The sequence below is a fragment of the Fundulus heteroclitus genome, chromosome 13 (assembly GCF_011125445.2).
Source record: "Fundulus heteroclitus isolate FHET01 chromosome 13, MU-UCD_Fhet_4.1, whole genome shotgun sequence".
NCBI classification, from domain to species: domain Eukaryota; kingdom Metazoa; phylum Chordata; class Actinopteri; order Cyprinodontiformes; family Fundulidae; genus Fundulus; species Fundulus heteroclitus.
The window spans coordinates 41,864,790-41,891,047 of record NC_046373.1 but is presented as its reverse complement, the minus strand read 5'-3'; the positions used below and the strand labels follow the sequence as shown (position 1 = coordinate 41,891,047).

Sequence of the window (26,258 nt, the reverse complement as noted above, 5' to 3'; positions counted from 1 at the left end):
CTTAGACTCTCCAATTAGCCCCTCTATCTCCACTGTGACTTTTATCTGTGGGAGGCAAGGAGCAACTTTGGGTCTACTATAAGGGGGTTAAGCTCTCTGCCAATTTATTTATTTATTGGATCGTTTAATTTGTAAAATGATTCAGGCTAATAGGGGGTTTTCACTGACGTCACTGGCCAACTTCCGGTCCGCCATATTGGGTGGTTCACTTCCTTATCTCTAGTTGTCGTACACGTATTATCGTATCGCGAATGGATAAGTACGCCAGCGGGCTAGAGCGACCAGATAAGGACGTATACCTGAGGAAATGTTCCGTGATCAACCATATGGACCCGTATGCCCTCCATGGTGCCTTGTTTAGCCGTAATCCAGATGCATTACCTGGTGTTCGGTGAAAACCCTCTGCACACTGCACACTCAAATTAAAACATGGCTGAGAGAGGTTCTATACTAATATTAGCCTCTATACTAATATTGTGGAGGATGCAGCAGAGGGCGATTACTTTTGGGGCAAACGTCAGGCAGACCTCCAGCACCCTGAAGAAGATGAAACGCCACCGTGTCTTCAGATCACCAAAGACACGCTCAGTGATGTTTATCAGCCTTGGCGTGGTGTCTGTTGTAGCGTGCCTCCACTTGACCTGTACCAAATATAAAATTAACTTGTAATTTAGGTAATATGCTGATCTGTCTTAATCTTCTATCCAATTTATATAATCTATGTATCAATTGTGTGTCATTGCTAGCTCTATTTAAGGACAAGAAGGTAAGAGATCTTGCTGGCAAGCTGTTTCCCTATAGGATGTACCACAGGCCAGCCAGCAGAGGGTCACCAGCACCTCTATCTCCTGTGGCCATCCATGGACCTTCTGGATGGGCAGCAGCTGAAGGAGGAGGACGATGGTGGACCTGTTTAGCCTGAAGGCTGGTTTCAGGTCCCCTTCATTAAAAAATATTTGGAGGATTGGCACAGATGTGTTTATCCTCACATATTTTGTTTCTGTTTCTTCCTGTAAATAAAAAATGCCAAATGTTAATTGTTTTTTGTCACGTTTTCTATGCATAAAACTATACCTGTTTAACATGCAGATTATTATAGTTCTCAAGAAAGAAAAGATAAAATGTATAGTGTTGTAAAACTAGTCAAGTATAGTAAATGTAACAAATGGCTTCCCTTCTCTGGTATTTTTACCATTTCACTGAAAAAATGGGCTGAACTAACTGCACATAATTTATAGATTAATCACTGTAAAGGTGGACAGACATAAAAATGTTTTTTTTTTTTCTTTCTTAATGATCAATGCTGTGAAGGTTAGGAGGTGCAATAAAGTAGCTTAACCCTACTGTTATTAATGTTAAAACTGGGTCTTCATTTTTATTAATATAGGAAAAATAGTCACAATTTCAACCTGATCACGTTTTTAATATCATCATCAATGGGTTTTTTTTTAAAGATAAAAGTAGGAAATAGGCTGTCAGTCTTATGCCTACCAGTTGGCAATAGATGGGCGAGCAAAGCCTGCCTTCTGAGCCTCCTCTGCCGCATCAATCTTCTCCTTGCTCAGATTTTCCTCCTCAACTGCATCACCTCCTCTTCAGCCTGCTGGTAAAGCTGACCAACAACCGAAGCAACAGCAATATTGCTCGTATCGCTCATTTTGCTTCTACAAAGTGCTGATTTTTAAAGAAGATTCAATCGCCTCTGCAACTACAACAATTACAACTCCCCACAAAGAAATTCCCGCTGTTGCTTGTTTTATACCCACAGTTCTGTAATTATTTTAGATATTTTTTATACTTTTTTAGAAATTAATTTAAATAAAAAACGTTTTCAATAAGATATGATGGTGTAGTGTATAAATAGTTTTGAACGTTAAAGGAATGCTCAAGCGCTGTGGGTGTGATGACGTCACGAGTATACTTCTGTTCCAATGCACAATACGTGCTGCGTGCTCGCGTTCTCGTCAAGTCCGATCTTCCTGTGTTCTTACCGAGAACAGACTTCACGAGAACGCGAGTACGGACTCGCGTTCTCGTGAATTGAGAAACGGCCATTGGCTTGTTTCCATATTAACAGCCATTTTACCTCTTGGGTGAGCCAAATGAGATGAACGAGTCGGAAGACCAGTCAGGTTTATGGCTGTGATGAAGTAGGCTTCAAGATGTTAAAATGTATATTTTTGCTTCTCATTAGAATATACAGTACTGCTGCGGGTAAGTTAATATATATATTTTTTTATCTTTAACTGTTTTCTTCACATGTAACAAATGATTTTAGTCTACATACGTACCCTTGGTTAGGTGGCATAATAAAGCAAACAAAGTTTTCAAATCAATCCTTAACATTTAAAGTGTTAATTCTTAAATAAATAGAATTTAGCAAATCGCGTAACGTTCAGCATTTTAGTACAAAGTTAATCTAAACTATTTGTCTTCCTCTTTCTGTTACTTACTGTAAACACGGAAATGGAAAAGGAAGAAAAGGGAGAAACCTTTGAACACGGAGTAAAAGCACTGCTTCTAAGAAATAAATCAAATAAAACTTTATTAACCGTAGATTATTTTATAATTTTATTTCACTAAACAGTCTTTCTTACGTTGGGCATACGGCGCAGATAACAATGTACCTGGTCCGGATCGGGTGGAGTGCGAAGTTCAGTTCTCTTGAAATAACACAGTAAAGTTAGAAAGATATTCACAGATTCGGCTTTTCCGGATCAATAACTCATCGACGGATGATTTCTTCTACAAAACAGACACCTCTCTGTAACCACAGTAAGGCAGACAGTGAGCTACAACCGTAGTTTCCTCAAAACGAGTCTCCCATCGCGCAGGGAGAATTACATTGGACCCAATACAGAGCCCGCTGGTCATTGGATTGTTATCAAATGACAAATTGTTATTGCTCATTTTATACTTATTCTAATAATAAAATAGAGGTGCCATTTGCCACCCAGCGCGGTGGGAGACTCGTTTTGAGGAAACTACGGTTGTAGCTCACTGTCTGCCTTACTGTGGTTACAGAGAGGTGTCTGTTTTGTAGAAGAAATCATCCGCCGATGAGTTATTGATCCGGAAGAGCCGAATCTGTGAATATCTTTCTAGCTTTACTTAAGTGACACAGAGCCCATGTGAAGCAATTCCTCCTCAGATGTGCGTGGTAACTGGTTACATTTCCTCAGTTAACTTTATTTGAGTTACTTTTTGAACAAAATGTACTTCTAGGAGTAGTTTTACTGCATTGTACTTCTTGCTTTTACATGAGTAAATACTATGAAGTATTGCTACACTAAAGTAAAATGTCTGGCTGCTGTATCCTAACTTACTGTGTATACATTAACACCTACATGGTGTGAAAGGCTGACTGGAGTGTAAAGACCTCTGGGGTCGCTGGACTTGATAAAACTTTATTCAAGTACAGGCCATTTAGCAGTTTTATGTTGAACAACATTGTGTAGAAAAGTGTTTTTTCTGCCTGAATTTTGTACTTTGAAATTGTTGTTGTCATTTTTTTGTTTTAAATAAATTGACAAATAATAGATTTATCAATTTTTATCAAATTCTGGTATTTTAGTTATCATTGAAATACCAGAATTTGTACATAATATAATATGGCTCTAATAGGGATTTTATATCTAAAAGCAGCAAATAAAAGTATCAGCCACTAAAGGGGGGAGTTATCATATTCCTTGTGTTTACTGTCAATGTAGGTGTTCGCTGAGGATAAAAACAACTATATTATTTAAATAACCTGTGTTATTTTGCAGTTTTCAAATCCATCCCTAACATGAAATTAGTTGATTCTGTAAATAAATATATTTCAGGAAATTATGTAACATCCAATATTTTGCCACAAAAATAAACTACACAGTTTGTCTTTCTGTTATTTCCTCTGTAGTAAACATAAAAAGGCAGACATATTTGAACATGGAAGAACGACACTGTTCCAAATAAATATGTCAAACTATATTTTATCACTGTAGATTATCTTAGTTATGGTTTCACCAAACACTCTTGGGTCATGTCCAATTAAAATGATGCCAATGTACATTTTTATTTTTAAATTTAGCAATGAACGCTGGAGATAGGCACCAGCAACCCCCGCGACCCCATGAGGGATTAAGCGGTTTGGAAAATGGATGGATGGAAATTTAGCAATGATTATTTGAAATAATGTCCGTACAGTTTTTACCTCATAATCTATTTAGGTCGTTAATAAAGGATAAAAGCCCGATCTATGCCGTTTTATCTTCCAGCAGTTTTAATCTTCAGCAGTTGGACCTGATTGTTGCTTCAGTAAGATGCTGAAAGCTGTCATAAAAACCATGATCATGACATTGCTTTTAATAATATCAACTGAAGCCAGTATATTTTAACTTAATTTTTATATAACTCATTATTCAAACGAAAATGTATTTTAAAACCAAATTGATTTTGACATTATTGTACTGTTTTTTAGTGTTTATTCTTTGCTGAGTGGAAATAATATTGTTAACCTGTCTAATTTATTGCTTTAGTTTTATATATAAAGAACATCTGATTATTTTAAATCATAGTACCCAAAATTATTATATATTAAAAAGGTTATTGCATGAAGTTTGTCTCTATATACTCTCTTATAAAAAACATTCTTTACAAAAAATGAAAATATAATAGATCTCTAATTAGAGTCAAAGTGGACTTTTAGAGTCTGAAATGTTTATGGAGTTGAGGTCAGTGAGCAATTATATTATTTTATATAACATAATAGAATGTGTTCAGCAACATTTAAAAAAAAGGAAATCATTAAATAAACACAACTTTAAAAAAAATTGTTGTTTGTCTAATGTCTATTTTTAAAGCCGTTAAGAAACAACTATTTTCTTAAGTTATTAAAATATAACAAATGGGTAAATGTGTTGCTCAGGAAGTGGATATCAAGCCTCATAAAGAAGTAAAATAAAAAGTTGACACTAAATATAAACTGAATGTAAAAATATTAATTTGTATAATATTTTATATCAAATGATTACATTCTATAGAAATCTTAAAGAACCAACATTTTCTAGAGGATTTTTTTTATGCAGATTGAAGTTTTATATATATATATATATATATATATATATATATATATATATATATATATATATATATATATATATATATATATATATATATATATATATATATATTTATATAGATAGATAGATAGATAGATATTGTAACTGTTATTTTTATGTTGTGATTCATTGTGCTTGTACACAAAAAAGGTGAAGGGGTGAATAAAATTATCCGTCCGTCCGTCCGTCCGTCCGTTGTCTTCCGCTTATCCGGGGTCGGGTCGCGGGGGGAGCAGCTTCAGTAGGGAGGCCCAGACGTCCCTCTCCCCAGCCACTTGGGCCAGCTCCTCAGGAGGAATCCCAAGGCGTTCCCAGGCCAGCCGGGAGACATAGTCCCTCCAGCGTGTCCTGGGTCTTCCCCTGGGTCTCCTCCCGGTGGGACGTGCCCGGAACACCTCTCCAGGGAGGCGTCCAGGAGGCATCCTGACCAGATGCCCGAGCCACCTCAACTGGCTCCTCTCGACGTGGAGGAGCAGCGGCTCTACTCTGAGTCCTCCCCGGATGACTGAGCTCCTCACCCTATCTCTAAGGGAGAGCCCAGACACACTACGGAGAAAACTCATTTCAGCCGCTTGTATCCGGGATCTCGTTCTTTCGGTCACGACCCAAAGCTCGTGACCATAGATGAGGGTAGGAACGTAGATCGACCGGTAAATCGAGAGCTTCGCCTTTTGGCTCAGCTCTCTCTTCACCACAACGGATCGGTACAGCGCCCGCTTCACAGCAGACGCTGCACCAATCCGCCTGTCGATCTCCCGCTCCATCTTCCCCTCATTCGTGAACAAGACCCCAAGATACTTGAACTCCTCCACTAGGGGCAGGACATCCTCCCCAACCCGGAGAAGGCACTCTACCCTTTTCCGGTTCAAGACCATGGTCTCGGATTTGGAGGCACTGATTTTCATCCCGGCCGCTTCGCACTCGGCTGCGAACCGCTCCAGTGAGAGCTGTAGATCACGCCCTGATGAAGCCAATAGGACCACGTCATCCGCGAATAGCAGAGACGCAATCCTAAGGCCACCAAAGCGGATCCCCTCAACACCTTGGCTGCGCCTAGAAATTCTGTCCATAAAAGTTATGAACAGAATCGGTGACAAAGGGCAGCCTTGGCGGAGTCCAACTCTCACCGGAAACGAGTCCGACTTACTGCCGGCAATGCGGACCAGACTCTGACACCGGTCGTACAGAGACCTGACAGCCCTTATTAAAGGGTCCGGTACTCCATACTCCCGGAGTACCCCCCACAGGATCCCCCGGGGGACACGGTCGAATGCCTTCTCCAGATCCACAAAGCACATGTAGACTGGTTGGGCAAACTCCCATGCCCCCTCAAGAATCCTGCTGAGGGTGTAGAGCTGGTCCAGTGTTCCACGGCCAGGACGAAAACCACACTGCTCTTCCTGAATCCGAGATTCGACTATCCGACGGACCCTCCTTTCCAGAACCCCTGAATAGACCTTACCAGGGAGGCTTAAGAGTGTGATTCCTCTGTAGTTGGAACACACCCTCCGGTCCCCCTTTTTAAATAGGGGGACCACCACCCCAGTCTGCCAATCCAGGGGAACTGCCCCCGATGTCCACGCAATGTTGCAGAGCCGCGTTAACCAACACAGCCCCACAACATCCAGAGCCTTAAGGTACTCAGGGCGAATCTCATCCACCCCCGGAGCCTTGCCACCGAGGAGCTTTTTAACAACCTCGGCAACCTCAGCACCAGAGATGGGAGAACCCGACCCAGAGTCCTCAGGCTCTGCTTCCTCAATGGAAGACGTGTTGGTGGGATTAAGGAGGTCTTCGAAGTATTCCGCCCACCGACGCACGACGTCCCGGGTCGAGGTCAGCAGCACACCACCCCCACTGTAAACAGTGTTGGTACTGCACTGCTTCCCCCTCCCGAGACGCCGGATGGTGGACCAGAATCGCTTCGAAGCCGTACGGAAGTCTTTCTCCATGGCCTCTCCGAACTCTTCCCACGCCCGAGTTTTTGCCTCGGCGACCAGCCGAGCCGCCTGCCGCTTCGACTGCCGGTACACATCAGCTGCTTCCGGAGTCCCACAGGCCAAAAAAGCCCGGTAGGACTCCTTCTTCAGCTTGACGGCTTCCCTCACCGCTGGTGTCCACCAGCGGGTTCGAGGGTTGCCGCCACGACATGCACCGACAACCTTGCGGCCACAGCTCCGACTAGCCGCCTCAGCAATAGAGGCGTGGAACATGGTCCATTCAGACTCAATGTCCCCCGCCTCCCTCGGGACGTGTTTAAAGTTCTCCCGGAGGTGGGAGTTAAAGCTCCGCCTCACAGGGGACTCCGCCAGACGTTCCCAGCTAACCCTCACAGTACGTTTGGGCCTGCCAGGTCTGACCGGCTTCCTCCCCCGCCATCGGAGCCAACTCACCACCAGGTAGTGGTCGGTGGAGAGCTCCGCCCCTCTCTTCACCCGAGTGTCCAAGACATGCGGCCGCAGGTCAGATGAAACGACAACAAAGTCGATCATTGAACTGCGACCTAGGGTGTCCTGGTGCCAAGAGCACATATGGACACCCTTATGCTTGAACATGGTGTTTGTGATGGACAATCCATGACGAGCACAGAAGTCCAACAACAAAACACCACTCGGGTTCAGATCAGGTGGGCCATTCCTCCCAACCACGCCCCTCCAGGTCCCACTGTCATCGCCCACGTGAGCGTTGAAGTCCCCCAGCAAAACGAGGGAGTCCCCAGGAGGGGCACTCTCCAGTACCCCTTCCAAGGACTCCAAAAAGGGTGGGTAATCTGAACTGCTGTTTGGCGCATAAGCGCAAACAACAGTCAGAACCCGTCCCCCCACACGGATGCGGAGGGAGGCCACCCTCTCGTTCACCGGGGAAAACCCCAACGTGCAGGCACCGAGATGGGGGGCAACAAGTATGCCAATAAAATGATATATGCCAATAAAATAAAATAAAATTATATGAATAAAATTATTTTGGTTTTATTTTCTCATCTAAAATCACAATCTTGTCTTTTTTCCAGTGACCCACTCCCTGAAGTATTTCTACACGGGATCGTCTAACGTCCAAAACTTCCCAGAGTTTGTGGCTGTTGGTTTGGTTGATGATGTTCAGATTTTTCACTATGACAGCAACACCCAGAGATGTGAGCCCACAACGGAATGGATGAAGGAGATCTCTGATGATGACTACTGGGAGAGCGAGACTGACATCCTTCATAGTTACCAGCAGAGCTTCAAAGCCAACATTGAAATAGCAAAGTCACGCTTCAACCAAACTGGAGGTTTGTCTGTTTCTCACAATTTATTGATCTTTTGTTGTTTATAGGAAGTATGACACAGAAACACACCAACAAGAAAGAGACAATGGAGAGACTCCACTTAACAGTTTTTTAGCCATGAATAAATATAAAATAAAACAATTGCTAAAGTTAAATTAACTTTATTTAAGGTGACTCTCTCTTTATGAACCTAAAAATTCTGAGTTAATCAATTACAGAATTTATACAATTATTAAATATTTGTAATGAAGTTCTTGTTTCATATTTTAGCTCTTTTTTTAGTTTTCAAATCTGTACTAAATGTTGCAGCAACAACTTTGATAAGGAGATAATGTATCACAATAAACATAATATAATATTTTGTAGAATCGACTTGAAAAGGGACTCTTGCCTAACAGTCACTGGTACATAAAATAATAAACACAGTTTGTGATTTTGTTAAATATTGTTCCAAACAATTTTATTGTTGTAAAAATTAACATAAATATACTGTAAACTGGGCATCTTTATTGTTTACAGATATTAATTATTATAGCCTGGTGATGATTTTAGTAGTTTAGAGTTTAATTATCTGTCAATACTGTATTTCTCTGATTTATTAGATAATCACTCTGATGTGTAAAGATGGAGGATTTCCACTCATGATTAATTTCTGCTTCAGTTTGCTGGAAAACCTTGAAGCTAAACTTTATTAATTAATGTTAACAGAACATTGTGAGCAATCTGTCTGTCCTGAGGTCCACAGAGCAACGTTCTGTACATGGAAACAATATTTTAAATTTCCCAATAAAAAGTAATATAATTAAGAGACACAGCTAACATAATGTGGCTGAACATGTTGGAAAAATAAAAGACTTGGTGTTAGGTTTAAGAAGCTCAGATTGATCAGGAACAGATTTTATCACAGAGTCATCAGGTTAATTGTTGCTGCAAACACAGATGAAGATCAGCTGAAAGGTTCCTGACTGAGAGGAGCTGACCGAGCAGAAAGATCAGAGCTACTGCTGGAGAACAGAGACTAGAAGCTGAAGCTGCAGAAAAACATTAGAAGAGGGTCGATCTTTTCTTCATTCAGTTTAAACTGATAAAACTGGAAACAGAAAACAATACAATGTTACAGGTTTTTTACAGCTTTTAGACACTTGAAGATCTTTTATAACTTGATTTATTCAGAAAAAGAATTTAGTTTCTACTGAAGGCCACACAGTGTCTCCATAAACAGTGACTAAAGTAAATAAAAGCAGATTTTTCCTTAATTAATAATAAAGTCTCCATCAGCATCATCCGCCGCTGAAGGGACTAATCAGCATCGTTCTTGAATCCCAGTCAGGAGCCACTCAGCATCATCCAGGGGTCCAAGAGGCTCTCAGGTCTTATGTTGGACCTCCTGCTGTAGAGTCTCTGAAGAAGAGGAGGTTCCTGAAGTGATGAAGGTTCTGTGAAGCTTCAGTTGTTGTGATTTTAAAGGAAGGATTGGGTCTGATGTGGGTCTGCTGGTCCAGAATCTTGGTCAGCCTGGTTCTGGTCCTGGTTCTGGTTCTAGTCCTGGTTCTGGTTCTGGTCCTGGTCCTGTGGGTCACATGAAGCTCCGTCATCTTCCCCACATGTGGGGAAGTTCTGGATGGACCTGAACCCACCCACCTGGTACCAGAATCCACCCAATCAAAGGACTTAACTAAAAGAATATAATATATCACTTTAGGTCATCTTAAAATAAAATGTAACAGATTCAAACATAAATGAATCTTGTTCCTAACGTGAGAACAGCCTCATGTTCTCCCAGTAAACTGGAGGCAAACAGAGAAAGTCCAGAACCTCAGAGACGTTTTAACCTAAATGAAGGAGAAGCTGGAAGCTTCACGTTTGTTGAGGAACCGTCAGCGTGTGATGGTGCTGATGGAGATTTTCATGATGGGAGCCAAACGGGACGTTCCTCTTAGGGAGAGCAGAGAAACCCAAGAGGCCAGCGGCGCCGGGTTCTTCTAGAGGTGGGGGGGGGGGGGTTCTAGGGCCGTCACCTCACCTTGCTCCTGAATTCAGGTCCACAGAGTCAGTTTAGTCTCAGTGACGTCGGAGCGTATTTCTAAGAGGAGATTTTAGGGTCTGGTAACGTTTGGGGCTTCAGTCCAGACGCCTCATTCCTCCTCTTCCCTCGTTAAAAGGAGCCGTTAATCTGGATTTATGCATTTCCCACCATGTTTATCCCTCGCTCACAGAGCCCCACTGAAGAAACAATGACCCCTCCCCTTTAACCGCCTCAACCAGTATCACTGAGAATAAATGCTGCTGGGACCAGACCCCTGGTTCCCAGATGGTTTTGTTTCTACAGTCATTCAGGAACCAGTGAGGAGCTTAAAGGGCTGCAGCAATCCTCAGAATCTGGAGTTACAGGAAATAAATCAAAGAGCTTTTTCCTGCTGGCTGCAGCCTGCTAGTCGTGGGTTAAAGGTCAAGCAGGAGTCCAGACCTGGCTGGGTCTGCTCACACCAACATGAAACATCTCCTCAGAGAACAGCTTCACCCTCAGCCTTCAGCAGGCGTCGTTACGCCCAGAGGCTCAAAGAGAGGAGAGATGATGTGGAATCAGGGCGGAGGCTGAGAAAGCTGCCGCTCTGAAAGGAGACCACCAAGGTTTGGAGCTGTGACGGTCCAGAAGAGCAGGAGCAGAACAGAAAGAAAGATCCACGGCTGGATAGACAGAAACAAACTGAAGGAGGAGAAACACACAGATGTAGCGAGTGAAGATCAGCTGAAAGGTTCCTGACTGAGAGGAGCTGACCGAGCAGAAAGATCAGAGCTACTGCTGGAGAATAGAGACTAGAAGCTGAAGCTGCAGAATGAGAACCTGGACCTGAACGGTCCTTCAGAGAACAGAACCTCTCCGTGGTCGCTAACGTCTCCCATCAGGCTGGTCAACCAGCTGTCTGCAGATCCACATGATGTGAAACTAAGTTCATACATAAATGATGAGATCAAAATATTCAAAAGTCCACAATGTTCATCAGAGTCATTTTAAGTTAAACTACCTTTAATCAGGGGAGATAAACTGCAGACAGTAAATCTGTTCATGATGAAGGTTTCTATGGATGATGATAAATAACCTAACTTTTTGTCTGCCGTTTCTCTTTCTCTTTAAGATGTCTGTGTCGTTTGAAAGGCTGTTTTGTGTTTATTAATGAAAAACGATGTTAAAAGATTCAAAAACAAAATCTCAGTTTAGTTTTCTGCATTCTTTGTCTTTAGGTGTTCGCATTTTCAAGCAAATGTACGGCTGTGAGTGGGATGATGAGACCAAGGAGGTTACTGGCTATTTCCAGTATGGCTACGATGGAGAAGACCTCCTAATGATGGACATGAAGGAAAACACATGGATCGCTGCAAAACAACAGGCTGAAATGACTAAAACCAGATGGAACAATTACAGACATATGCTGGCCTCTGACAACAACTACTTCAACCAGATTTGTCCTGCATGGCTGAAGAAGTATGTTGACTATGGGAGGAGCTCTCTGATGAGAACAGGTATTAAATCACATATTCAGATTTTTCTTTGTATAGAGAGAATTACCCAGAGGTAATTTTTTAACACTTGTCTAAACACTGATTTTTTCACCACATTGTTGACCAAATTACTCAGTTCAGTTTGTGTATCTGAGGCTGGTCTCCACCTCTGAAACATTTCAAGTTATTTACTTTTTTATTAGACACAAATCATTATAACCAGTTTGTATTTGAACTTCTCATATCTCTATCTGCAGATCTTCCATCAGTCTCCTTCCTCCAGAAGTCTTCCTCGTCTCCAGTCAGCTGCCACGCTACAGGTTTCTACCCCCACAGAGCAGAGATGTTCTGGAGGAAAGATGGAGAGGAGGTTTATGATGGTGTGTTCAAAGGAGAGATCCTCCCTAACAATGATGGGACCTTCCAGATGAGCGCTGACATCGATCTGTCATCTGTTGCACCTGAAGACTGGAACAAGTATGAATGTGTGTTTTTGTTCTCTGGAGTCAAAGAAGACATCATCCATAGACTGGAGAAAAGAGGAATCAGGAGCAATGAATGTAAGTATCATTGTTCGGTCTGTTCTGTTTGTCTTTCACAGATTGGCTGACAAGCATTTTTACTTGGGATGATTATAAAAGCTTATATAAAATTAAAATGTCATTTTCTGCTATTACAATTTGCTCCAGTTGTTTGGACTTAATTTTGTTGATAGTGTCAATAAAAACTTTCAACTTTATTAATTATGAGGGTTTTAGTTTATGTTAGACTCCAACCATTCAATGCATTTATTTAATTACCAGCTTTATAAAACTTTAAAAAAAATCTGTGTGCATTTATTAGCAACTCACAATTATAGAAACTGAAAAGAAATACATTTATGCACAGAAACCAGAAAAAGTAAAAGATGAACAAAACTAAAACCTGGTAATGATGTTCAGATAAACTGGGATAAAAGACACAAACAAACCTGTAACTCTGCTGCAGTCTGACCTGGTTTGTCTTCTCAACAGCAAATGGCAACATGTGGACTGTTATTGCTGGTGTTGCTGCTGGTGTTGTTGTTGTTGTGGCGCTCCTTTGTTTCATTGGTGTGATTGGAGTCATCCTTAACAAGAACAAGAATGGTAAGAGACGAATATTTTATCTTCCTTTTCCTGTTTTATTCTTAAGAAATTGATCTGATTTAAACATTAGAGCTATATATAATCTGACGCTGTGTGAACCTATCAGAAGTTCAGTGGTTGTGTCTTTATTGGTTAAAAAATTACCAAACTACCAAGTCATGAAACAGTGAGCAAAATGAGCGACATCTCAGAAAAAAAAAGAACTTTTTGTAGTCTAAGTAAAATAGTGAAAGACGTTTTGACAGGAAATCAGAATAACTCATTAACTGTTATTGTTAAAATTTTAATTCATTTTTATTTAACTTCATCTCGAGAGGAACAACTACAGTAAAACTGCTGAAGTTGTTCTCAAATTCTCTAAACCTACTGAGGTAACAGTGGGTTTATATTCTCATATCTTGTCCCTGTCAAGCATAACTAATTGCTAAATACCTATTTTAAATAGTTTTTTAGCTTATTTAAGTACTCAAATGCTTCTATCTCTAGTAATGATATCAATTTATATTACAAACAAATAATTCTTTAATTTTGTTTATTTCAGGGCGTAAACTTCCAGTCTGTAAGTATTTAAAATATTTAATAATATTTGTATTTTGTTTGTTCTCATCATGTATTATTTCCTGTGGACATTGAGTAAAGCCCAGCACACATGGTTTGTTTTCTAAAATCTTGCTGGATCTGTTCCATTGTGGAAACTAGATAATATATAATATTGATTAAAAACTCCAGTTACATTTTCCAGTAGGAGTTACAGGACTGTAGATTTGTTGCTGCTGCTGAACCACTTCAGAAAAGATTCAATTAAGATGTTTGCAACTTAACAGTTAATCATAAGTTTTTATAATCTCATTACTAGAGGTTGACAATAAATGAGGAGAGGAGGGCTTATGAATGGCAGCATTGTAAGCGCACATGGTCGAGCAAAAGAGGAAAATAATCAGTGCCCATATTCACATCCCTGGACAATTTCACCAGAGTTTTGAAACTAAGATAAAATCTCTCTGAGAGCACTCTGAGAATCTTTGTGAGTACGGGCACCGGTTTCTGTTTCTCCATTGCTGGATTCTCTGTTACCCTGTTGTAGTCGTCCTGTTGTTGCCTCCTTAAGCTTGTAAGGTTTGAGGTAATTATTAAAAGAAGCTTTGCTCGTTATGTCTCCTCATCACTCCTGCTGCACCCAGCTCAAGGCTTTTATTAAATCATACTAAAACCTCCTAAAGGGTATTTGTTTCTGAAAATTCACTTTTTTTCCTAGATATTCAAGACACCAAGACTGTGACACCTCGCTCAGAGGATCGTGAAGACAGTTCCTCATCTTTAACCAGTAAAGAATCAGACGATAGCAAAGCCAGTGCCTCAACAGACAAACCATTGCTGTAACGGTAAGGTCTCATTCTTATAACTTGTTTTCTATCAGTGCCTTGTAGGCATGACTTAAACATTGTAGGTACATAGAAACATTATATAAATAATATTTCTGCCTTTTTAAATGTCTCAACAGTAATGTGACAATTAACGAATGAAGACTCTGAACACCAAAGATCTGAAGTCATCGGTGTCCTCCTGAGTCTGCATGTAAATTAAGGTTCAGAGGAACATCTTCAATGAACTATTTCATATTGTTTGGGTTTTCTTCTTAAATGTTATTTCTGTCTGTAAGAGGTTTGGAAAATGACCCAATTTACATAGCTTTTTAAATTTTATTTATTTGAATCCTACCAAAGTTCAATATTAAAGAAAATTATTTGTCCTATAATAGCAGAATAGACTAGATGCGGTTCTTCTGCTGAGCCAGCAGATATTTACCATGTAAGGTTTGAGGTTTATAACCTGGATGATAAAATTTAACACTTGCAGTTGCAACATGTGTTGTTAGCAAATGGTTCTCCATATAAGAAATATCCATAAAGTTATTCTTTTTAAATTACTTTTTAAATAATTTACCTTTTGAGATAAATTATTTTTGTGGTACGTTTTGAGGGTACTTTTTGAGGTTTTCTTAAAATATCATTTTGCTGGTATTGAATGTAAATAATGCCTTGGTTTTGGTGCGGTGTTACTTTTCTTTCTGGCTATTACATTGTTTCATTTTATTTTGTACTATATAGCCTAATATAAAAATCAGAAATCACTCATTAAAACCACATTTATTGTTGTTTTTTGTGGTTATTGAGCCTGTAGTTAAGCATTTTTCCCCATTCTGCTCCACAGAGTAGCACAATTGTACAATATTATCTTCATGATAATATTATGGTAATATTGTCAGTATTTCTGCTTGCTAGCTTACCACGGAAAAAATAACCGCCGTTTGTCCACAGTGACCAGAACTATGTGTTTACCTTTTTAATCTCTTTGTTCATTGTCTCTATCAGGCGGGCACAACTCCAGTCTACCAGTTACTATCTTGCAGCTTTTATATGCCTCCATTCTCCAACACACCCGATTCAGATTAATGTCTGGTTACCGCTCCTCTGCAGAGCTGAAGGACTGGATGCTGATGAGGGAACTCAGCCATTTGATTCGGGTGGAGAAGCTGCAGGACAGTAACCCTGGAGGACTGGACCTGGACACTGCTGGGCTCTACCCACCCTCACGGTTAAGGATAATTTAGAGGAACTAATTAGCATAACTTGCTTTTTTTTTACTTGAAATATATTTTAATGGATTGGTTTGAAAAGAATGTGTATGTGATTATATGATATTTGTTGGTGTACGCAGTGAACACTGGAGATAGGCACCAGCAACCCCATGAGGGATTAAGCGGGTCAGAAAATTGATGGATGGTGTATGTGGGTGTTAATATTTCATTAATAACATTAGTATATTTTTTATCTTGGATGTAAAAAATAAAAGTTGTATCAAAGGTCTTGCTTGTTTAGCTTCATTCCAGCTCAAACTAACAACCTGTTTGTTGATCAGCAATACAATCATAACAGGAGGAAGAGAAAATCAGAGAAAACTCTTGAAGAAGAAACTTTCTAAAACAAGTGTGCAGACCAGAAGATGTGTGCTTAATTTTTTTTTTTTTTTTAGATAATTTGTTAATTTTTAACCTGAATTAATTAATTATTGGTATTATTGATCTGGCAGCCAAGACATGCAGGCTGTATGAGGGGGAGTATACAAGGCAGAGTGTAAACTACGGAGATAGTTTCTTTTTTAAATAACATGTAAACAGCTGATTTCATTTTTCTATCAGCTATTATTCTATTTGAATTACAGATTTGTGGGTAAATTGAAAAGTGTTTGATCATCAGAGATCAACCATCCTGCTGTTAATTAGGTTTTCTATAGATCAGTGTGGAAGGTTAAAATACTTTTTGGACATTACAGGAGACACTGCCATTAGTTGATTTGGGTTTGGAAATGTAAAGGTCCAATTATTGCGTTCCCATCCCACATTCCCATGTTCCCCTGGGCAAAAAAACAAAAAAAACATTTAACAACTTCAAGAATAAAATGTTGGTGTGATCACAAAATCCTACTAGAGGCAGATTTGTAGCTGAGTGTAAAAAGCACGAGAAACAGAATAGAGGGTGAGAGCAGCTGAAACAGATCAAAAACAAGTTCAGACTTGTCTTCACAAAACTACACAAGGGGAGCAGATAAACTGGTGATGATGTGAAGATCAGGGCAGGCAAGGAGGAGTCATGACTAGCTGATTGACATTTGTTCAGAAAGGATACTTCTCCTGAGCTAAACAGTAAAAACTTCAAATTCTTCCTTTCGACTGAGATTATAAAGTTCCTGCAGAGAAGACAGAGAGTTTATTTTGCATCTGCTGCTACTGTTATGTATAAAACTTTAATCTCCACTGTCTACAATCTCATCTGTGTTTTATGCATCAGTGTTTCTGGTGTGTTCCTTTGTCAGCAGTGATCTTTGGTCATTGCTCCTTGGCTTGGTTATGGTCCAAAGCTGTGTGCAGATCTCAGCCGCTTAGAAACTCACAAGGACAACCTGAGGACAAACATCAGGGAGTGATGAGCCAAAATAGGAAGAAGAGAGAAACGGGAAGAAAACAGAGACTGGAAAGCTCTATAACTCTGCTTATGTGGACAAATTCTACTTATATCTGCTAACACCAGTTCACTGTTAATAATGTTTACTACATCTGAACTGAAAAGAAATGAGAAATTATATATTTTTCCTAAAAATCCCTTTTTTAAAAGAGAAGCAGTAAAAACATTTTTTTATCTTCTGTAACTTATTTTCAGTTTTTTTCTCAACCAATAGAAAATAAAATATATTTTTTTACAGTAAAACCAGACATGTATTTTGTGTTTGGTTTGATTTTATTTAAATGTGTCTTCAGTTCTGAACAGAAAAAGACCCCCCCCCCCAAATTTAACCAGATTCCATTGTTCCCTAAAGCTTGGTCTAACAGCAGAAAATAAATAAAACTTTACTTTAACTTTCATTATCAAACCTTTCCAAGGTTGCTTAACCCAGTTTTAAGTGATATTTGTGGCAAAGATGCTCACATTCTCGGTTCTCAGATCTGGATTTTGGACGAGTGGTTACTGGCATAAACTGGTTTGTGAAGGGTTCAAAATGGAACCAAAGGTAGGAGCTAATGAGGATGATATGGATTCTGATGGGTGGACTAGAGTAGGTGGTGGAAACATCTGTATCTGTGTTTGTGGATAAAATCATTAAAGTACAAGGTGGTTAAAAGCATGGTCGTGTTGGCAACTTATTAGAATGCACAACTAAAATCTATAAAGACAAGCTGCCAGAACCAATTCCTGTACTTTTCTGCACCGACTACATCTATTATTTTCAGAAAATGCTTACATGTGCTCCACAAATTACCAGACACAGTATAATTACACCCACTGTGTCACTCTGATTGATTACATATGAGATCAATAAAGCCTATCTTATCTTACCAATAAAATTGAAAACAATATATAGTAAACGGAAAATTAATCAACAACATCAGTGACCACCTAGCAGTTTTTTACAGTTTATGACCTCACTTACAAAAAGAAACCACAAAATAAATGTCTTAAATATCAAAGAGTGAGAACAAAGGAAACCATGAATGCATTTAGGAGGGACTTGTTGGCACAAAATTGGAAATCTGTTTACAAAGAACATGATGTTTATCATGCATGTGAGTCATTTTTTTTGTGGGTCATTTTTGAGAGTGTTCATATCATTGTATGATAAACCAGACCATTTAAGTAATATTGTAAAATAAAAATAAATAGTAAAAAAAGTATGGATAGACCATAAATCATAAAAGGATTACAAAATGCCTGTAGAAGAAAAATACACTTTATAGACAATTCATAAAACAAAGAAATACGGTGGATGAACAAAGATAGAAAAAATATCCAAATAAGCTAACTAATATTATCAGGGTATGAAGGAAAGGATACTACAGTAAAATATTCAAGTAAAAACTTTAAAAAAATATGGGACATAGTATTAAATATTATTATTACAAGTATTAACAACGCAGCTATCCTCCACACTTTATTAACAATAACATTAAGTGGCCTTGTGGTTAGGGAGCTGCAAAGGTTGTTGGTTTAAAACTCAGTCTGTCAATGTGGGTCACTGAGCAAGATCCTTGTCCACAGATTGCGCCACTCAGTGTTGTCAGCCACTACTCCCCTAGGGATGGTTTAAATACAGTCAGTAATTTACCCTCTAAAGGAAAATATTTATTTTGGGGTCGTCACAATTATAATTTACTCTTATTTTTTTTTTACTTGGGTTTACACCATTCCCAGCTCCTATTTTCAATTTCTTAAGAAAATGGAATGCAATAATACTACTTATTCTTATATTTCTAATATTAACAGTTTCTCCCTACGCCTCTTTAAAAACTGTGGTTATTTAACAGATTAATTCACTAAATTGAAGTTTTTATCAGCACAATTAAATCCAAAGTTTAAACGGTTTGCAATTCTGCTCCACATTTCCCACTTTTCTACCAAATGATCCATATTTAAAGTCTTGTGTCACGTCACAACCAAACCTGTTAAATTTTTGCGTATAAGTTTGTGTGAATATAGGACACAACAAAAATAGGTGTGCATTTATAGCCGATGATGCAAGACCTTGTTTTTTTTGTATAAATCCTGTTGTGCTCACTGCACTGCGGTTTCAAGAAAAGCATTATTGCATTTGTTCAAGTGGACTTTGATAGATGTGTTATTCACTATTATACATTTTAAGGAAAATTAATTAATAATTTTCTTCTGGAGTTGTCTTTTGAATGAACCTTTTTATTTTGAAGAATCTATAATATTACTGCTGTTTTAAATTATCAATGAAGTTTTAAAAAAGCCACCCTGGTTGCGTGTGTTCGACTGTTCAAAAGCTCCAAAGGGACCTGCAATCATAAAGTGAGAATTGCATTTATCATCACGCTTTCATTGTTTAATAGGGTTGATTATAACAAATAAAGTAATGATGGCATTTTTTCTTGTTTTACCCAGAAACTAAATCTCAAATATAACATAAAGACCAGGCATTGATTGAGACATGGTGGTAAAATCGCGGGATGTGAAGGCCATCAAAACTCGTCAACATCTGAGGTCATGACGTTGTACAAAAAGTAAATCGAACCCCAGAAGCTACATTTCGCCCAGATTTATGTGACGTCAGAAGTCAGAGTATGTTTCCACTGGTTCTGATTCACGTTGACGCCATGCTTTAGGTGAGGAGATCCTCTGTGAATAGATCTGTTGACTTTAACAAGTCAAGATTCTAAAATGGATCTTTTTGCTTTACCTGAGAATACACAGCGCTAATACTGGTAAGTTAGCTGTAAATTTTTGTCAAGAACAGAACAGAGGGAACCAGTATTCAGCCAGACAAGCAGGTAGTATGTTTGAGAAGGTTTAAGAAGAAGGGAGCTTTATAGTCAGAAACGTGGCACTAGAGACACCAGGGACCATAGTTAAATGCCTGCCAGGGGCCAGAACGGGCGACATAGAATCTTACCTGAAACTGCTGGCTAAGGATAAGCGTAAATACAGTAAGATTGTTATTCACGCCGATCGGAGGTCACTAAAGTTGGTGTTGCTTCGGTGTGTGAGTTTGCTAAAACAATGTCGTACTCCGTAATTTTCTCTGGTCCCCTGCCTGATCTGACCAGTGATGACATGTTTAGCCGCATGTCATCATTCAACCGCTGGTTGTCTAGATGGTGTCCTGAAAACGACGTGGGCTACATTGATAACTGGAGAACTTTCTGGGGAAAACCTGGTCTGATCCGGAGAGACGGCATCCATCCCACTTTGGATGGTGCAGCTCTTCTTTCTAGGAATCTGGCCGGATTTATTAGTTCTCCTAAATGCTGACAACCCAGGGTCCAGACCAGGGAGCAGAGCCGTAGTTTAACACACCTCTCTGCAGCTTCTGTACTGTTACCCATCCATTACCCTATTGAGACGGTGTCTTTCCCACGGCCAAAACTTAACAGATCAAAAACTGATCTAAAAGGAACAAATCATAAAAATCTAATAAAAATCCATACGGATCACTTTGAACCAAAAAATAAAACAATTAAATGTGGTCTAATAAATATAAGGTATCTCCCTCCAAAGACTTTGTTAGTTAATGAATTGATTTCTGATAATCAGATTGATTGATTTTGTCTCACAGAAACCTGGCTACAAGAGGACTACGTTAGTATAAATGAGTCAACCCCCTCCAGTTATTCAAATTTCCACATTCCCAGATCAGTGGGAAGAGGAGGAGGAGTAGCAACTATCTTTCAGTCTGATTTATTAATTAGTCCCAGGCCAATTAATAACTACAGTTCTTTTGAACATTTAACCCTCAGTTTCCCTCATCCAAACTGCAAAGCAATAAAACCTCTTCTGTTTGTTGTTTTGTATCGTCCACCAGGCCCTTACACTCAGTTTTTGGATCAGTTGTCAGATTTCTTATCTGATTTGGTGATAAACACTGACAAGGTTATTATAGTGGGTGATTTTAACATCCATGTTGACACAGAATGTGATAACCTTAGAGTCTTCAAAAAATAAACTTCTTAATAAATCACATAATCTGGATGGCATTAACTTGGCCTCTGGTAATAAAGTTAAAAATCTTGGTGTTATTTTTGACCAAGACATGTAATTTAAATCCCATATTAAACAGGTTTCCAGAGTTTCCTTTTTTCACCTCAGGAATATCGTCTGCTGGTGGTTCCTAGAGTCTCTAAAAGTAGAATGGGAGGCAGATCCTTTAGCTATCAGGCTCCTCTCCTGTGGAACCAACTCCCAGTTTTGGTCCGTGAGGCAGACACCCTGTCTACTTTTAAGACTAATCTTAAAACTTTCCTTTTAGACGAAGCTTATAGTCAGAGTGGCTCATGTTACTCTGAGCTACCTCTATAGTTATGCTGCTGTAGGCTTAGGCTACTGGAGGACATCAGGGTCTATTTTTCTCACTCTATAGAGTTCTACTGTTCTTCAATTATGCATTGTTTGTCATCATTTCTGCTTTAACTTTCTGTTCTCTCTCTTTTATCTTCATATTAGGTACACCTGGTCTGGCGTTCTGTTAACTGTGACATCATCCAGAGAAGACAGATCACCCGCTACTACCATCTAATGTAGAACAGATTACTAGATCAATGTGTGCTTCTGTGCTTTTTTGTCTCTCTTGTTGTGTCTCTGTTCTGTCTTCTGTAACCCCCAGTCGGTTGAGGCAGATGACCGTTCACACTGAGCCCGGTTCTGCTGTAAATTTTTCCTTCCCGTTAATGGGGAGTTTTTCTTCCCACTGTCGCTTCATGCTTGCTCAGTATGAGGGATTGCTGCAAAGCCATGGACAATGCAGACGACTCTCCACTGTGGCTCTACGGTTCTCCAGGAGTGAATGCTGCTTGTCAGGACTTTGAAGCAATCAACTGGTTTCCTTATATAGGACATTTTTGACCAATCTGTATTAATCTGACCCAATCTGTATAATATGATTGAATTTGACTTTGTAAAGTGCCTTGAGATGACATGTTTCATGAATTGGCGCTATATAAATAAAATTGAATTGAGTTATGAGATTACAGAGAATGGACTGAGAAATGCCGTTGTCATGGAAACTGCAGATAAACAACCGACCCTGGAGGCACATAGTCTGACATACTTAGATTGGACAGAATGACTGATTAGGGGAAGATGTTCTGTTCTCTCTCTCTTTTAAGACAGTCGCATTCTTCTCCTCTCCAGCTCCTTGCTTCCCCCTCCCCATTCCCTTGCTTCTGCTTTGTTTTGTCTTTCGGGGCTCTCTCTTAATAGGAACCGAAGCTATAGAAATTATGGATCTCGTCAGCTGGTCTCTCAATGCTATTGATCAAATTTTGCAACTGGAAGGCAGAGGACTGGGGATCCCTCGTGTCCCAATGGGACTCACGTCACAGGATACATCTTGGACCCGTGGGGGAAGTGGTCTATGGTGTGTCTTTCAATTTTGTTAGTCGAGAACGTGGAAGACCTATACATGTTTGGAATTATGATACTTGGATTTCTGAGGATATGTGATTTATCAGCAACTTCAGAGACTGTCTGTAGCAAATATGGCCATGAATAGACTGCCGGCAGCTTACAATGCGATCACTAAGGCTGTGAATGAGCAGAACAGTAAGTGGAACGACTTACGCTGTAGGCTGGATGTGCTGTAACGCAGACTGGCTCCGCTGGTTGAACTCAGAGACGAGAGGGGATAAAATCTGGACATGAAACTCGAAAAAGCCCAACAAATTTGAAATATTGGATACTTGGAGCCAGCGAGGAAAGGACTCTTAAAGCTGACGGAAAAGTTGGTTCAGCTTGTTTCTCATAACAAATTGTGTATTTTAATCAGGCGCTCCCACTACTCCCCTGGATGTTATGGCGAGATGGCCCATAACTAACGCCCCCCCCCCCCCCCCCCCCCACACACACACACACCCTCCTCCCCCGTGGACACCTGTGGACGCGTTAAACTGGGGCGTGAGTAATAAAAACTTTCCAACATATCAAGGACATTGCCTGTTGGACGCCGTTCATGGACACACAAAATTCCACACAACAACACACACTACTGATGCTCACTTATCTCATGAACTTGCACGCGACTTGTCTCCAATGTTAACCTTCTGCTTATAAGTGTCTCGTCATATTTGTATTTTTTGTGCCGAAGTTTTTGATATCTCATACTGTATCCTGGTAATAGGATAAAGTGTGATAAATGTTTTCTCTCTCCCTTCCTATTGTGGCCTCCATCTTTCCACAGAGTAATGGCAGCGCCATGTGGGCACCGTGTAAGGCGGCGTCCTTGGCAGCAAAGCCTCAGTAAATTGTCTCCTCCTGAAATGTTTGTGATGTATGTTATGGCGATTGTACTGAAACAGTAATTTCCCTCTCGGATTATTAAAGTATTTCTAATTCTGATGTGTCAACTAGGACACGTCTGCATTATAGTATATATACACCCTTTTCACACTGTTTTAATTTATGTTACATGGACATATCATGGTCATTTATTATATACTTGTGTGTCTGAAATAAAAAGATGCTAATAGTATGATCTTCTCCACCCATGTGATGAATGGAACACTGTGGTCATAGTGAATGGGTTAAAACAATTGGTCCTTACTAAATGTCTGTGTGAGGAATGAACGGGGCTCTCTTTAACATCCGTAAATCTGCCCGTCACGTTGTTGTATACGAGTCCAGTACTGAAGCTGTAAACATCCCTCTGCCTTTTAGATTAAATATGGTAAGATATAGTTTCTGTTTCAAGAGTCTTTTATTACTACAGAATGTACAATAAAAACGCCACGTTATTCAGGTAAAGAACCTGGGGTGACAGGTCCATCCATTTTCTGACACGCTTATCCCTTTTGGGGTCATAAGGGGTGCTGGTGTCTGTCTCCAGCTGTCAATAGGCGAGAGGCGGGGTTCACCCTGGACGAGTCGGCAGTCTGTCGCAGGGCAACACAGAGACAGACAGGACAAACAACCATTCACCCACACACTCACACTTAAGGAGACCAATCAACCTAACAGTCATGTTTTTGGACTGGATTTTGGACTGGTCCCACATTACGAGTTTACAGAAATGGGTCCTTTGTGTTTTGTTAACATATTAATGGGATGAGTCATGTTGTTTTGTGTGTGATGACACAGAAAACACATTTTCTCTGCGATCAAAAGGGAGAACTGTGAATGGAGAATTATTCTGAAGTCACTTTGGCCTCACGCCACTCGGACATGTGAGCATGGGCCCGCTGATTGCTTGGCCAAATGTTGCGTAAATACTGTGCAGGATGATTATTGTCTAGGATAGACTGTCTTTGTTATGTCTCAAGCCAAGGCCACTGGGTAGTATTAGGGAGAGCCGAAAAGCGAGACAGGGCAGAGACAGGGCAGACGCAGACTGCAGCGGGACCGAGGGGTGCGATTACTTTCCATCTGTTATCTCTGCGCTGTTTTTCAATAAAAATGCTTGAACTTCATCAGTCCGCCGTCTCTTCATTCATTAACGATGGGAAGTCAGTTATTATTGTTTAGGATTCCCATAACAGGGAGGAGGCCGGAGTACCCGGAGAGAACCCACTCATGCACAGGGAGAACATGCAAACTCCATGTAGAAAGACCAAATCCAGAACCTTCTTGCTGCAAGGGAACAGCGCTCCACTGTGCAATAATCTAAACAATAATCTGATTTTCTTTTTTATTTTAGAGTTTATATAATCAGTATCTTTTTACCAGAAACTTTTAGGAATCTCAACATAGCATTAAGTGGCGGTCAGACTGTTTAATACATAGACTTGCTTGTTGGTTGCACTTTATGTTCAACAAGGATTGAAGTCCAACTCAATAAAGGCTATTCTGTTGAATATTAATATTCTGATAAAAAAAAATATTCTGATTAACAAAAACTGTAACATTTCTTGTTTTAAATAGTCTTTGTTTGCAAAGATCTTTATGTACAGGACATTTTTGTTGATTGTAGTAAATTCAGAGAAAAGTCTAAATTAAATCACAATTATGGTTGAAATACATACATTGCAATTTTGATTTTTTGCAAAATCGTACAGCCCTAATGGCTAAACTAAATGTTGCCTGTTGTTGCTGGTATAAAATAACATCAATTAGTTGAGGCTTAAAATGTTCAGTCTGACCTGCTGTATGGAATATCTTATCCTAGACCATTTTGTTAGACTGAGCTTGAGGGTTTTTTAACTGTCTCAAGGTAGATATGGGAGATGACGTTTCTTTCAGTTGCTTATGCTCACTGCAGACATATATACATATTAATGTTAATAATTTTGTGATTTTTGTAAATAAAACGCTTAAAGTCTTAACAGTTAAAATCTAAACAGTTTGTGTGCAAAATGTGTTGGGTCTGCAGAGATGTTAGCTGCCCATTTGCTGAACTTAGACTTGTACAAGTCCTAAATGGAGAACAGGTCAGCCCTGATGATCCCCTCTGCTCTGTGAGCTGGGTGAGCTTCTGCTGGAGGATGCCTGGGTTTGTGGAGGGACTGCATCATTCTGATCTGTTGGCCCAGTAAGCAAACTGCAGATGGTTCTGAAGGCTCCCTGCGTCTCCTTCAGATACTTCATCACCACTTGCTCAAAAGATTCCATGACCACAGATGTCAGATCTACACGGCTATGGTCATGTAACCATTACAAGTAGAAATGGGCGAAATGCCCCTACAGTTGACATTACTTTCCACTTACTGGTTTCAGTTAAAGAATCATTGTGAAACTCATCCATGTCAGGAAATTTTAAAACCAAGTTGGGAAAAAGTGAAGAAGAAATTTAATTCTTTTGGATGGTCAGCAGATAGTACTATAAAAGATCTTGAATTATCTCAAATAAATGTCAGTAAAACAGTTATTAGATCATTAATTCATCCATCTCTATTGCCTGATATTGATACAGATTTAACTCTGCTGTTAGGAGGATATTTCAGATTGAAGTATGGTTCAGCAATATTTACATAAAATATATTACGGATATGTTAAAATTTTCACGGATGCTTCAAAAGATTCAAATAATAGGAATGGTGTTTTGTTTGTAGCTCCAGAATTTAATTTAAAATCAGGTAAAATAATCAGTGATGAAATTTCAGTTTACACATGAGAAATGTTTGGGAATTGATATTATAGAAATAGATATATAAATATAATTATCTTTAGGAATAGGGCCATTCTGATGCACACTCCTCACCAGTTGGTGGCGGTAATACTCACCAAAAATATGTTTGCCAACCGCCAATAAACACAAGAAGAAGAAGAA

General features: G+C 39.6%; 1 protein-coding gene across 1 annotated transcript; it reads left to right on the top strand.

Moving 5' to 3' along the window:
* The first annotated feature begins 2,117 nt into the window (after positions 1-2,117).
* LOC118565142 (H-2 class I histocompatibility antigen, Q9 alpha chain-like) lies at positions 2,118-15,606 on the top strand. The gene is made up of 6 exons (XM_036144827.1): positions 2,118-2,214; positions 8,110-8,370; positions 11,611-11,889; positions 12,126-12,428; positions 12,882-12,995; positions 15,473-15,606. Exons 1-6 carry the CDS (start codon positions 2,163-2,165, stop codon positions 15,604-15,606), a joined length of 1,143 nt encoding a protein of 380 aa, XP_036000720.1. The 5' UTR covers positions 2,118-2,162.
* The last annotated feature ends 10,652 nt before the right edge of the window (positions 15,607-26,258 follow it).

Coding starts and splice junctions, on each gene's coding strand:
- LOC118565142 (XM_036144827.1), top strand. CDS start 2,163: ATGTTAAAATGTATATTTTTGCTTCTCATTAGAATATACAGTACTGCT. Junction 11,890..12,125: donor GAGCTCTCTGATGAGAACAG/GTATTAAATCAC, acceptor CTCTATCTGCAG/ATCTTCCATCAGTCTCCTTC. Junction 12,996..15,472: donor CCTTAACAAGAACAAGAATG/GTAAGAGACGAA, acceptor GCTCCTCTGCAG/AGCTGAAGGACTGGATGCTG.